Source organism: Bos mutus, chromosome X, assembly GCF_027580195.1.
Source record: "Bos mutus isolate GX-2022 chromosome X, NWIPB_WYAK_1.1, whole genome shotgun sequence".
Lineage (NCBI taxonomy): Eukaryota > Metazoa > Chordata > Mammalia > Artiodactyla > Bovidae > Bos > Bos mutus.
Window position 1 is genome coordinate 41,593,522 of NC_091646.1, and position 14,467 is coordinate 41,607,988.

General features: G+C 37.3%; 1 protein-coding gene across 1 annotated transcript in view; it reads right to left on the reverse strand.

Moving 5' to 3' along the window:
• The window catches only part of IL1RAPL2 (interleukin 1 receptor accessory protein like 2), a 560,200-nt gene that overhangs the window by 46,816 nt on the left and 498,917 nt on the right, over positions 1 to 14,467 (reverse strand). The window contains exon 6 of the mRNA XM_070366574.1: positions 269 to 398. Within this exon, the coding sequence (XP_070222675.1) occupies positions 269 to 398 (130 nt within the window). The remainder of the gene's footprint in view (positions 1 to 268; positions 399 to 14,467) is intronic.

Here is a 14,467-nt window from a genome sequence, read left to right on the forward strand (position 1 = left end):
TTGAAACCATAAAGGAATTTGCTTAGGCAGCTTTAAGGGAATCATTATAACTCATGGCATATTCTTAGAACCTGAGAAAACTTCCTTATATTGGAAGCTTATACATTTGCAATTTTTAAGGCAGGCAGCCTCACTCTCTTTTAGATCAGCTTTTACAAAATGGAATGATTCGGAGTTGCAATTAAAATTCTAGGCAGAAGCTCTTCTAGGATGTTCCATTGCTTAACTAAAACACAGCATGGGAAAGTAAGCCATTCAAGTTCTATACCTTATTTCACCTTCTCTAATGTGACCTGCAAGTTCCTCAATAAACTTCTCCCCTTTCATCCAGTAGATCATTGGTCCAGACTCTCCACTGAATCCAAAGAATGCTTTGCAAGGGATGTTCAGAGGCTTACCTGAGAATGACAGAGAGAAAAAACATTAGCAAATGGCTCTGGTTATCACTGGGAGACAGAAAAGGACCATTTAACATCCAAAGGAAAACTCAGAAGTGACCCATTTTCAACTCTTCTTCCAATCACCTTATCACTCACTGTAAATGAGAAAATTTTTAAATGGTTACAAGGGCTTCTGGGAAATTTTAAAAGTCAATATATTATCAAAAATGAGAAAGCAAAGAAAGTTACCAAGTTTTTAGAACTGCTGATTTTTACTGCTTCCCTGTTATGAACTAACATGAAAACATCAAATAGAATCCTCTTTTATTTTCCTTGTTTGAGAATATTAATAACTGCTTACTTGGACTTGCCTTTGAAGTTAACATTAATCAAAGTATAAGTTAATTTTTGATTGAGAAACATAGACTATCCACTATTACTAAGACTGAATAGGGAAATTTTGTTAGTTCTGATTACTGCATATTCTAAGAAAAATTGGATACTACAAATCAAAGAAGAATTTTATAATTACAAAAATATCTATAGAAAGTACATGGAGCAAAACCTCAGTCTAACCATATCTTCAATCTCTTTGTGTCACCGATAGTATTTCAATAATTCTAGGCAATACTGTAGCTTTTTACTTTGAATCTTTGATTATAGCTAAAAATGTTTTAATTATAAATGTATCATCAACTGTATAAGCAATTATTTTATGCTGGCATTGATTTTATTTTCTTCTTACAAAGTAGATAAGTAAGGGAAGAATGGTATAGAGAGCACAATCTCGACATTCCTGACAAAGGAATCCCCCAACTCATAAATCATGATATATCACTTTCTCTATAGCATGCAATTTTTGCCCTGGTTGGAACATTAGATGAAGCGATTTCAAGAATATTTTTCCTTAAAGAGTACATGGTAAAGTTGTTCCCACAATCACTCTGAGCTATGGACAATTTCTCCTTTCTATTCTTAAATTGATTCAAAACTTCCATGTTCCAAGAACCATTACTTTCTGAAAACCTTTATATTTAATCATGACTAGCAGATGGCTTGCTTTGAGGACCACTTACACCAAGAAACAGTTTTAATTGGAGTTAGTGTCTACACTGTGACAAAGAGGAAATTGAGAAAACCTCATAGATATATGGATGCTGGGTGATAGGCTGGGCTTAAACATAATAAGTGACTGTTACCAAATATTTGTCTTTTTATTTTATTTTTTAGGAATATTGAAGAAATTTTTATCAATAATTCTAAAGAAATTCAAATTCTTAAGGTTTATTTTAAAAATGATTTAGGATTACACAGGGCAGTATGTGACTACATGTGATGACATTATATTTCTAATAGGGAAATTTGGCTATGACACATAGGTCAGTTACCATCTTTTATTCAAAGAAATTTTAATGATAGGGAAAAAATGGTTTTTTTTTTTCATTTCACATGTGATATTTTACATGTTTCCATACCATTCTCCCATATCATCCTGCCCTCGCCCTCTCCCACAGAGTCCAAAAAACTGTTCAATACATCTGTGTCTCTTTTGCTGTCTCGCATACAGGGTTATCATTACCTTCTTTCTAAATTCCATATATATGCATTAGTATACTGTATTGGTGTTTTTCTTTCTGGCTTACTTCACTCTGTATAATAGGCTCCAGTTTCATCCACCTCATTAGAACTGATTCAAATGTATTCTTTTTAATGGCTGAGAAATATGTACCACAGCTTTCTTATCCATTCATCTGCTGATAGACATCTAGGTTGCTTCCATGTCCTGGCTATTATAAACAGTGCTGTGATAAACATTGGGGCATACATGTCTCTTTCGATTTTTATAATGCAAACTTCTCTCTCAGCAAAATGACATGTCATGGACTTTTGGGATCATTCAATTATTGTCAAAAGCTTTTATATCAATAGTCTTTTATGTTAATATATGTCTAACACAAATCTGAAACAAGATTATTAGTTGTTGCTTTGAATATACGTTTTGTGATACAACCTTGTGTGAAAAATAGAAGACAGCTTTGTATAGCTACAAGATTTGAATCCTTGTTTGGATCTATCATTAAAAAGTACACTATATGGCCCTGGGTAGATTACCAAAGTTTTTACAAACTGATTTCTCATATATGTAGTAACAGTGGTAATAATACTTTGGAGGCTCAGATAAGATTATCTCTACAAAAATACTTGGTGAATTCGAAAGTCCCATCCAAATGTATCATGGTTGTGTTTTCCTTCCAAGGCTTGGTCTTTCAGCAAGTAAAGTTTGAGACATAATCCTATGTGTCAAATTAGATAGATAAGTGTTTATTAATATTTGACCCTGTCAATCTCTTGTCCTCTTATTTATGAGTTTTAAGGGGGAATACTCTTTTCTTATCCATAGTCTATAAATATTTCCTGGATTCTAGAGTAGGTGTGATTCATCCAAGCAGGCCCTTTCTTCTCTAAATCTGAACATAGGGTCTTTTTTATGACTTACTGCTCTTCATTTCCATGAAATTGAAGGTATTACAGTATGTCACAGTAGATAGCAAAAGATCTAGAGATGATATGCATTATTATAAGGATCCTAGTTGCTAAAACTACCAGAATATACATTTATACAAATAAACTCTAGTTGTCATTCCTTTGGGCTATGTTGAAAGAATATATCAAATAAAATACCTTTTTTTTGTGGGTATCCACCTGCAATGCAGGAGACCCCAGTTCGAATCCTGGGTGGGAAGATCCCCTGGAGAAGGGACAAGTTACCCACTCTAGTATTCTTCAGCTTCCCTGGTGGCTCAGAGAGTAAAGAGTTTACCTGCAGTGTGGGATACCTGGGTTCAATCCCTAGGTTGGGAAGATCCCCTGGAGGAGGGCATGGCAACCCACTCCAGTATTCTGGCCTGGAGAATCCCCCTGGACTGAAGAGTCTGGCAGGCTACAGTCCATGGACTCGCAAAGAGTTGGACATGACTGAGTGACTAAATACAGCATTCAGCACAGCATGTGGGTACTCAGGCCTGGTTTGATTTTAATAGAAAAAGAAAATTATAGCAATGTGCAAAAAGGTGCCTCCTTGAAGTGATCTATCAAAAATGACAGTATCTGCCCTTTCCTTGATACTACATAATGGGTGCTGACTATTGCAGAGATTTCTCCTGGAAATATTTTTACTCTCCCATCAGACAGGTTTTTGTTAAATAAATGCAAGAGACATGTTTCAGCAGCCTAGATTCTTCAAACGCTGAACAAATATCCTGAAGCCTCTGTTAACAGCCAAAAGAGGAAAACAGTCCAATTATCATACACAATACTCTGAGGAGAGCCCCAAAATGATCAGCTCTTGTGCCAGATAGTGAGAATCAATATGTGCCAGGTTGTGGGCACCTCTTCTCTCAAAAGGCCTGGGAGGGATCTCAGCGTTGATTGAGCAAATTACCTGAAACAGTCTCTCCAGGCTTTTCTAAAATTTGGCTTATGTGCATATGCAAACTCCTATCTACCATTTCCATTTGCTACTGTATTGTTTTGCCTCCAGATGTTTTCAAAATCATTCCTATGATACTGTATTCCTTACTAGTAGAGATGATCGACTCATATTTATATCTAAAAAGGATTTTACAATAGGTTGAAGACCATCAACATAAAAATAACTTTTTCTCAATGTTTGTGCTATTCACAAGGTAATGGCTTTAGACATATCTCCCTTTTAGGTTCAGTCTGTATTACTGGCAATTTCTCTATCAGTTTAAGTCTAGACTAGTTAACACAACATATGTTCATACAAAGACTTAGAGATGGATGTTCATAACAGCTTTATTTGTGATAGCCAAAAGCTGGAAACAGTCCAAATATTTGAAAGAATAGATGAAAGGATACTCTGGTACATCCATACAAAAAATATATATCAAGGATGAACTACTGATAAATACCACAACAAATGAGTTTCAAAATTTCAAAACAATTATACTAAGTTAAAGAGGCCAAACAAAAGGGTACATGTTTTGTGATTCTATTTATATAAAATTCTAGGAAGTCAAAATTAATCTATAGCTTCTTAGCAATTTGAACATCTGTATGTGATCCAACCACTCCATATGAAAGCCTATGTCTATATAAAGACTTTTACTCAAATACTCATATCAGTGTTATTTTTCCCAAGTTAGGGAAATTTTTAGTCATTATTTATTCAAATAATTTTTGTCGCCTTTTGTCTCATTCTTCTGGGACTCCCTATGATGCAAAATGTTAGCCTGTTTGATATTATCACATAAATATCTTAAACTTATCTTCACTTTTTCCCAATTCTTTTTCTATTTGCTGCTTTGATTGGATGACTCTATCGCCTTGTATTCAGGGTCACTTATCCTTTCTTTGTTTCATCTAGTCTGCTATTGAACCCTTCTAGTGTATTTTTCACTTCAGCTCTGTGACTTCTGTTTGGTACTTCCTTACATTCTTTATCTCTTTGTTAAAGTTCTCATCTTGTACTTACCAATTCTTCTCCCAAATTTGGTGAGTATTTTTATGACCATTACTTTGAATTCTTTATCAGGTAAATTACTTATCTCCATTTTATTAAGGTTTTTTCTGAGATTTTATTTTGTTTTTGCTTGAAACATATTCTTCTGTTTCTTTATTTTCCTTCACCCTTTGTGTTGATTTCTATGCATTAGATAGAACAACCACTGCTTCCAGTCTTGAAGTGGTGGCCTCATGTAGGATATGAACCTTGTTCATCTTGCCCTAGTTTTTATTTGTTTCTCAAACCTTTTACTTGTCCAAGCAGTCTATTATATTTTTAATTGTTGTTGTTCAGTCACTCAGTCGCTCAGTCATATCCGACTCTGCCACCCCTTGGACTGCAGCACGCCAGGCTTCAATGTCCTTCACCAACTACTGGACTTTGCTCAAACTCATGTCCACTGAATCAGTGATGCCATCCAACTATCTCATCCTCTGTCATCCCCTTCTCCTGCCTTCAATCTTTCCCAGCATCAGAGTCTTTTCCAATGAGTTGGCTCTTCACATCAGGTGGGCAAAGTATTAGAGCTTCAGCATCAGTCCTTCCAATAAATATTCAGGGTTGATTTCCTTTAGGATTGATTGATTTGATCTCCTTGCAGTCCAAGGGACTCTCAAGAGTCTTCTCCAACATCACAGTTTGAAAGCATCAATTCTTCAATGCTCAGCCTTCTTTATGGTTCAACTCCTGCATCAGTACATGACTGCTGGAAAAACCATAGCTTTGACTATGTCAAGCCATAGCTTTGACCTTTGTTGGCAAAGTGAGGTCTCTGATTTATTAATATGCTGTGTAGGTTTGTCAAAGCTTTTCTTCCAAGGAGCAAGTGTCTTTTAATTTCATGGCTGCAGTCACTGTCCACAGTGATTTTGGAGACCAAGAAAATGAAGTCTGTCGTGCTTTTCATTGTTTCCCCATCTATTTGCCATGAAGTGTTGGGACCAGATGCCATGATCTTAGTTTTTTGAATGTTGAGTTTTAAGCCATGTTTTTCACTCTCCTCTTTCACCTTCATCATTTTGAATAGCTCCTAGTAATTTTGGATGTGCCAAGTCTTGTCAGTGTCCCAAAGGGGAATACCATAGTTAGCACTTAGATTCAGGCTTTTTGGAACTCAAACTCTCAAGTAGCAGCTTTTAAAGTATAACAGTCCTGTGGATCCACAAGTGTAATTCCTGCTAGCCACCTGAGTCAGGCAATCTGGTGGTGTCCGCTGGGGAAACCTGGGGTTCCAGATGAATCTATAAGCTCCTTACTGGGAGACACGAGTGAGCTGGACTGAAGCAGAGGGAGAGTACATAGATGATGTTCCCTTGCCTGCATTTCCTGGGAATACCTCCAGAGCCTTTAGGTGTGAGCCAAACCTGAAGCTGAAGCCCCAGGGATAGCAAGTATGCCTCTTTCACTGAAAGACGGGATGTGTTCCAGTCTGTTGTCTGTGCAATGCTCTGGGGGTGGTAGTCTGTCAATAATCCTCTCTTCAATTGTTATAGTCCCATGGGATTCAGGGTCACAAGTTCTCTAACTCCCAGAATTGGATGATCAAGGGGCATTTCCTGGCAACAGCTGCAAAAACCAAAGCAGCAGATGTAAAATCTGGGAAACCAGATACAAGAAAGAATTCCCCTCTGAAAGATACTGGTGCTCCGGGGTGTGAAAGAGGGAGAGGGCAAAGACAGTGCTAGTCCTCTGAGATCTCTGGCAAGGTTTGTAGTCAGTCTTTAGGTGTTTTTAATTAGAAGGCTGCTCCTCAGACTGCAGCCATGATGATAAACTAACAGGCCTCTTTCATGGAAAGATTGAATTCCTGGGTCTATTGTGTCTTCTTATGCCCTGAGAGTGGTAGCTGTTTAAGAGTTCTTTCTCTATTGGTTACAGCCCTTTGGGATGTTCAAGTGTAAGCCCCACTGACCCCCAGAGCCAGGTGATGTAGAGGTATCCACTGGAAGCTCCCCTCTGGGAGACACTGGTATTCTGGAGCAGGCAGAAGGAAAGTGAAAAGATGGTACCCACTGAGAAAAGGAAAAAAAAAAAAAAAAAGATAGTGCATTTCAGCTTTAGCAGGAAAAGAGAGTGTAAGAATGGCACCCTACTGCCTCTGTCCCTATAACACTGGTGCTTTAAGATTAACAAATAAATCTCACATAAAGGCTGGATGCTTTTCAAAAGCTGCATCTCTGCTAGGCCCTGGGGTGAGTGAGTCTGCATATGAGTGCTTTAAGAGCTGCTTCTCAGTTTGCTACAGCCTTTTGGGTCTCGGGGACATAAGCCCTGTTGGTTTTCAAAGTCAGATGTTATGGGGATTCATCTCTTAGGTTCAGGTCTTAAGACCTTAAGTTGTGGTGACTGATGCAGGGCATGAATCCGTCACTCTTTGGGAAGAAGCCGCAGGTTGGTGAGCTCTCTTCCCTACTGTGAGTTGTCACACTTGGACCAGAATTTATGGTCAGTTTGTATCTCAGCCTCTCCTGCCTGCCTTTTTCTCATTTGTGAAACATAAAGGAGTTCCTTAGTTAGCTTTCACAACTTTTTCAGAGAAAACTATTCCATATGTAGCTGTAGATTCAATGTGCCTGTGAGAGGAGATGAATTCAGGATTTTCCTACATTATTATCTCAAACCACCTCCCTATAACAGCTTTATTTGTAAAAGCCCAAAACAACTCAAATTTCGATCAACATGTGGATGGCTATTGATACATCCCACAATATGAATAAAATTCAAAATCATTAGCCTGAGTGAAAGAAGCCAGATACAAAAGACTATATATTGTATGATTCCACTTATATTAAATTTTTAGAGAACACATGACTATAAAAACCGAAGCACATCAGTAATCACTTATGGCTGGGGTCAGGGTTTGACTTAAAACCCAAAGGAAGAAACTCTTAGGAAATGATGGCAGTGTTTTAAAGTTGCAGTGTGATGATGGCTACACAAATGTATAAGTTTACTAAGAGCCAATGAGTGATACATGGGTGAATTGTATGATATGTAAAATTCAGCTAAATAAAGCTGTTAAAAGTTTAAAAAATCTATGTTCTCAGGAAGTTTACATCTGTGAATAGAAAGAGGAAGAGGTGAAGGACAATACATAGTATTAAATAAATTAAATACAATGCAAGCCGTATTCATGTTCTAAGAGATCTCAATCTTTTTGTTTTCAAAACTAAAGTCAGCACTCTAATCACTGAATTGTCTATGCCAGAGTCTCTTGCTAGCCCGAAGAGATTCTGTTTTGCATTTCAAATCCATATAATTGCTCTGGGACAACTTTAAAAGAACCAGAGGCTGAATTATCTATTGTGAGAGAATTGCAGTTAAGAGTGGAATAGTATCTATTTAATTTTGGCCACACATCTTAATCTCCCCCTGTTCCTGGATTTTCTAAGAATTTCTCAAGGGCGAACATTTGATTTTCAGTTTCTTTGTTGAGATCTGCCCTTCCCCCCATCCTGTGATGGACTATAGATTTTATAAAGGCCACAGATAACCAGCAAGGCTCTACTTTTTCCACACAGTTGTTCTTCATTCTTTGTTTTTCTCTTTAAACAATTTCAACAAACCTCTTTTACTGTCTCTTTTAAATTGCCCTATTATCTCAATTTCTTGGGATGCAATATTTTCTATCTGTGCCAGTGGAAACACACATATGGTGGTTAATTTTCTTGTGAGGTTTGTAATTTTGTTACTGTATTTGCATCTACAGTAAGGATTGTTTTCTTTGGGAGCCCTGGGTGGTGAGGGCTGTGGAGGCATTCCCTCAGAGTGGTTCCAAGTTTGCCTCTGCCAAGTTCTTACAAGTTTCACTGGTTTGGAAACAGTGTTTCTGTTAATTTCTTAGCTTGGGGGTTTCCACCACATGTGGGTTGTGTGAATTTAAAGTCCACATCTATGTTTGGTACTAGTTTAGAGTTCCGATTTCTCTGGAGTGTCTCTTCATTCATGGCCATGACCCTGGACAGAATGTAAATTTCCTGGCCACTTTCCTAGATCAATGTGCGGAGTTTTCTAGTTCTTGTTTCAGGAACTAGAGTTTCAGGCTTCATAGATCATTCAAACATCGAGATTTTTGCTGGGATTTCAGTTCTAGATCCACTCTTCACACAGATATGTGGTTCTATGGCCTGACCCTGAGCTCAAGCCCTTAGACTTTTAAGGTGCTTATCTGATCCTGATATCCTTAGGCGGTATTTAGGTTTAGTTGATGCTCCCTTCTCTGGGTTTGAGTTCCCTTTTCATTCCTAAAGATTAGAAATTTCCCCTACTTGCTATCATGCTGAGCTAAGCATGTACAATCTTTGTTTTATTTTGACCAGCATTTCTCTGCGTTTAGAACCAGAGATGATTCTTTACCACATCAGTCTATCCTATTAACTAGTTGTATAAAGTTCCACCACCAAAACCTACAAGCAATATATCTTAGGCCTGAATGATGAAGTTAATTTTACTTTCAACCAAGGAGTTAAAGCTAAAATTTCTATTCCTGTTACTGCTAACATAAATGAAAGTTCTCCTTTCTTCCCTGGGCTCACACTTAGATTTGACCTTTACAAGATGAGATGAAAGGAGGAGGGGATATTTGTGATGCCATTGTAAAAGCCACTCACCTTCCTGCTGTGCTTTATGTACTTAAGCTTGTAGCTTCAACTTTCAAGAGCTTTATTCCTTCAGGAGAGTGCGTAATTAGGGCACACTCCTTTTACTTATTTGCACATGAGGTGCTGAGTGTCCTGATCACATGCTCCAGTCACATGCTTGTAACAGTAACATTGATTAATGTTAAGACACAAAAAACATAGGGGTATGTGTCCTGTTCTTTCACTTGTGAGACACATTTTAAGAAGTTTGTTCTAAAATACACTGAAGTTTGTAAATTATTTCCTCAACAACTTATAGCAGAGCTGAAGTTATCATTATATTAATGTCACACTTCTATGAATTTAAATATGCCTTTTCTTGAGTGAAAGAGAAAGAATGGAGTCATAACTTGCATATGGGGAATCCCCATTAAGAGTGCCTGATATTGAATGTCATCTGTCCAGTGTGTTAAAAAAAAAAAGTTTAAAATAAATAAATTTATATTAAAAAATCTAAAAAAAAAAAAATTGAGAGCCACCTATCTAGGGATGTGATTTTCTTGAGTTGAATTAAAACATATCCCTCCACTTTGGAAAATTACACACACATACATACACACACAAAACAGCTCAGGTGTGGTTGAATCACAAGATAGTTCTTCATTGCTCACACTGGTCTTTCCTATCAATCATCTAATAGGCTAAGTAACCATTTGTAGCCCAAACTATATTGATGAAAGCACCAGGGTTCTTGATTTCACTGTGATCTACAGTCTCAAAGCGAATGGATTGGACAGAAATAAACTGAATTTCCTGAGGTAAAATAATGTCCAGCTTCGATAATGAAAAAATAATCCATGTCTTCTAATATGTTAATACAATGTTCAATCTATTAGAGAAAATGTTGCCTTCCCATTTCTATATATCTGGAAGAAAAAGCAGCCAGAGTAGTTTTGTGCAACTATTCCCCCACATTTTTCTAAAGAAGAACCCTCTTGCCATCATTTTCTTAATGAGTTGATACAACCACTGGAATTAATTATAAATTATAGTTGAGAGCAAGCTATTATGAAGCTAAAGGCAGGAAAAAAAAATGTATTTCTTCCAGTAAGATTCAATAGGAGATGAAAAATTGATGAGAGAGAGAGAGGAGATGGTTGTCCCAGCTGGTGGAAACTGAAGAGATTAAGATTTTGTGAGAAAAGAAAGTGGATACCAAAGCTAATTGACAATTGACTGGGGAAGGCAAAAGACTAGGAGAAAATCCTTGAGTACCTTTATACTAATTATTTGGAAATGGTGAAAAATGTGTGCGTGAGAGAGAGAGAGAGAGAGAGAGAGAGAGAAACTTACTACTGTTTTTTGTTTTACAATGCATATAAAGGAAATCTTTTTAGAGGTGATGCCCACAGCTATTTGTCTATACTAAAGACAAATGGCATAGCAGCAGGACTCAAAGATGAGACTGTTTTCATGAATAAAAGTATAACCAATGAGGTTGCTTTGGTCAATAATTGGCTCTTAGGGATAAGTGACATAAAGTCCAGTGGAAAAGGAAATGTTTAGAGTTACAGGATTTACCAAGCCGTCTCATCAAGTAGCCTCAATCCCAATAGAAATTTCTTTTACTGAATTTCATCAAGGATCAATAAACATAACTCCCTTTGTGACTATGTAGCATGCCCATAAACCTTATTTACCTTTTTCATCCCCTTAGAACAGGGCTTGTTTGGCTCAGTGTCTGAAGATACTTTTCTCATTCATATTTCTGATTCAAGGGCACAAGTTGTAGGCAAGGTAGAAACACAGCATGGGAAGAGTATTGGGGTCAGGACACTGAAGTTATAAGCCTCGTCTTCTCACTAAGTTTCTGTAATTTTTTTTTTATAAGTTCATTCTTCAAATAGCCTCCATTTCTTCTTCTAAAAAATGATAATCAGCTAAGAGAATTTCCAAGGACCTTTTCAGATCTGACGTTCCTATATTTCAAGAAGCTGGCCTACAATGGTGGGTGTTAGGATTTTTCAGGTGGGAAGAATTTCTCGCATTGGAGTGCAAGCTCTGAAGTAGCAGTCATTAGTTCTTTCAGTAAAAGGAAGAAGATGTGAGTCCCTCTGCCCTGGGTAAATTTTAGCTTTATCTCCAAGGTCTCTCAGCCCTGGTTTCATGTCTGAGTCTGCCTGCCTGCTGTGCCTGGAGCCCTAGTTCCTGTGTATCTCCCCAACCTCTGACTGTTTATTGCAGAATGAGTTTCCTGCCTGTGAACACTACCTTGCCTTGAACCCTAGTTCCTCTCTGTCCCACTGGCCCTTAGTTGCTTATGTTGGCTCTGCTGATCTTGGCTTATGGCTCTGCTTTCCTTGACCCAGTGCTTTCCATATCTTGGCTTGACAAAGGGATTTTTAAAAAGTTCCCTATGGGAAAAGACAAAGACCTTGGGTATTAACTCACTCCACTAGCAAGTCCAATTTGTACTCAGCAAATTGAGATGTCGAGAGAGTTGAAGTAAGCAAATACTCTGTGTGCGTGTATGCAAGTGTATATATAGTTGCAAAAGAATTCATTTGGATTGAATTAATAGTTCAAAATTAAATGCACATGATTCTTGGTAATTTGTTAGGTGGAAGAATAAACAGACAACTTTTAATACTTTAATATTAAATGACTTCATTTTAAAAAATTCCCTTATTGATCTAGAAATGTAGATTTGTAGAGTAGCCAACCTGTGTAATCAATCTAAAATGATTTAAATCCATGTGAGATTCATATTTAAAGCTATTTTCATTTGTTTCAAAGTTATTTACTTGATTTCCAACTATATAGAATTAAATATTAAGGTTTATAATGTTATGTCTATTCTAGGAACCAGGCAAGAGAATAGTAAAAACACAGGGTAACCATTCTTTCTCTAAAGGGAGTAACCTTTGTCATTTGAGAATATCTGATTGGAAGCAAATCTTTTTCACTTTCTCCCCTTCTGCTTCATCAATAGTACTTCTGAATCCCTTACTGATAAGATCACAACTTCTGGTACTAGGACTTACTGGCTAGTCAAATTCTGCTATACCAGTTCAGAGGAGAAATGCGTCAATACAACCATAGTAATTCTTACTGTGTGTCTGAAGACTGATCCAGGTATTACGTGTTACTGAGGAAAATGCTGATCTGTTTTCTGGGCATAATAGTGTGATTTAAAATATGGTTGTGCAAAGTTTTAAAAAGTCTTCAACAAAAGATAAAATGTGGCTCTAGATTTAACATAGGTGGCATTCACTTTGATAAGACTTGCTGGTTGTTTGCGGGCTGTGACTCCAGAATTGATGTTAAAAATAATCCCACAAGGATCCTTTAATACTTCAGAAAATGGAAATATCAAAGTTTAATGCCAGTTGTGAAAATGAAACCTGAAGATATCCACAGATTTCTGATCAGATTCCTGTCACAGTATTGATTTTCTGAAGTCCCACAAGGGTTCTTTTGGACTATTGATGTCCTTTGACAACAAATTCCCCTAGTCCTGCCATTCATTATACTCTGTTTTGCTGCCTACTTGATTGACATGCCTCTACGTTCCTCTTTCCTCTTTTGCCTATTTAAAGCCTCACCCTTCAAGGTCTAGCTCAAGTGTAATCTATACCATGAAACCAGCCCTGACTACTCTAAGTACACACTGACTTATCTCTTTTTCTCTAATCCATTTTCATATGTTCATAGGGAGTTAAACATGTAGCTGTGTTCCACTTCACAAATTAATACAACAAAAATAAGCTAAGTGACTGCTGCTGCTAAATCACTTCCATCGTGTCCGACTCTGTGCAACCCCATAGATGGCAGCCCACCAGGCTCCCCCGTCCCTGGGATTCTCCAGGCAAGAACACTGGAGTGGGTTGCCATTTCCTTCTCCAATGCATGAAAGTGAAAAGTGAAAGTGAAGTCGCTCAGTCGTGCCCGACTCTTAGCAACTCCATGGACTACAGCCTACCAGGCTCCTCTGCCCATGGGATTTTCCAGGCAAGAGTACTGGAGTGGGTTGCCTTTGCCTTCTCCGAGTTAAGTGACTAAGTTGTTCTAAATTAATCACCAAAGACACTCAGTGAGTAAGGTATTAATATTCTCAGTTTACAAATGAGCAAACAGAGCAGAGAGAAGTTAAATATCTTATTCAAAGCCACAGATATTGTAAGTGAGAAAGATGTAAAACCATAGTTTAGCTCCACAGCCAAAGATGCTAACTGCTCATCCACACTGCCTTTTCCTAGACGTTTGTCTCATTTTCCAATTAAATGTTATAGTATTTAAAAGTGGAAACCAAATCTTATATTTCACTTTCATTTCCATAGAGAGATCAGCATAGTGCAAGTCATACAGTTGTGCCCAACTGTACTTGCTTGATTCTCAATATCTTAGCTCAAGTTCCAACTTTTTTCTTATTTTTAAATTTTTCTTTTATGGCATTAAATATATCCTTGTAAGCCATCAAAAATCCATTTTGGAATAATAATCAAATGCCCTGCAGTTCAAGTTTTTCCTTTCTTTCCCCAACTCTCTTGAAGTGGGAGAAGGGAACAATGGAAAGGGAAGAGGAACACACATAATCCGTCCTTGTTCCATCAAGGCATGATCAACAACAAAATGAGAGGAAACTTCAACGATTATATGCCTGTGAAAATTAGCCAATGTGCTGTGTCAGGCAATACCAGTAAAAGAGGGCAACCATCACTTTTTGTTTTGGATTTTATCTTGAATTGTTCTGTGTTTGAATCTTTCTCTGCCCGTATCCATATATTTCAAAAGGGAAAAGAGAATTGGTTCAATGAATCCAGAAAGGGAGAACAGAACAATTACGTCCCATTCATTTAATAAATTCAAATAAATTTTCTATTCTTTAGACAGAGGATGCATGAACAACAGAAAATAAAGACTTTTGAAGCTAATTATTACAGTTAACAATATCATAATACACAAGAAGTCATCTATTT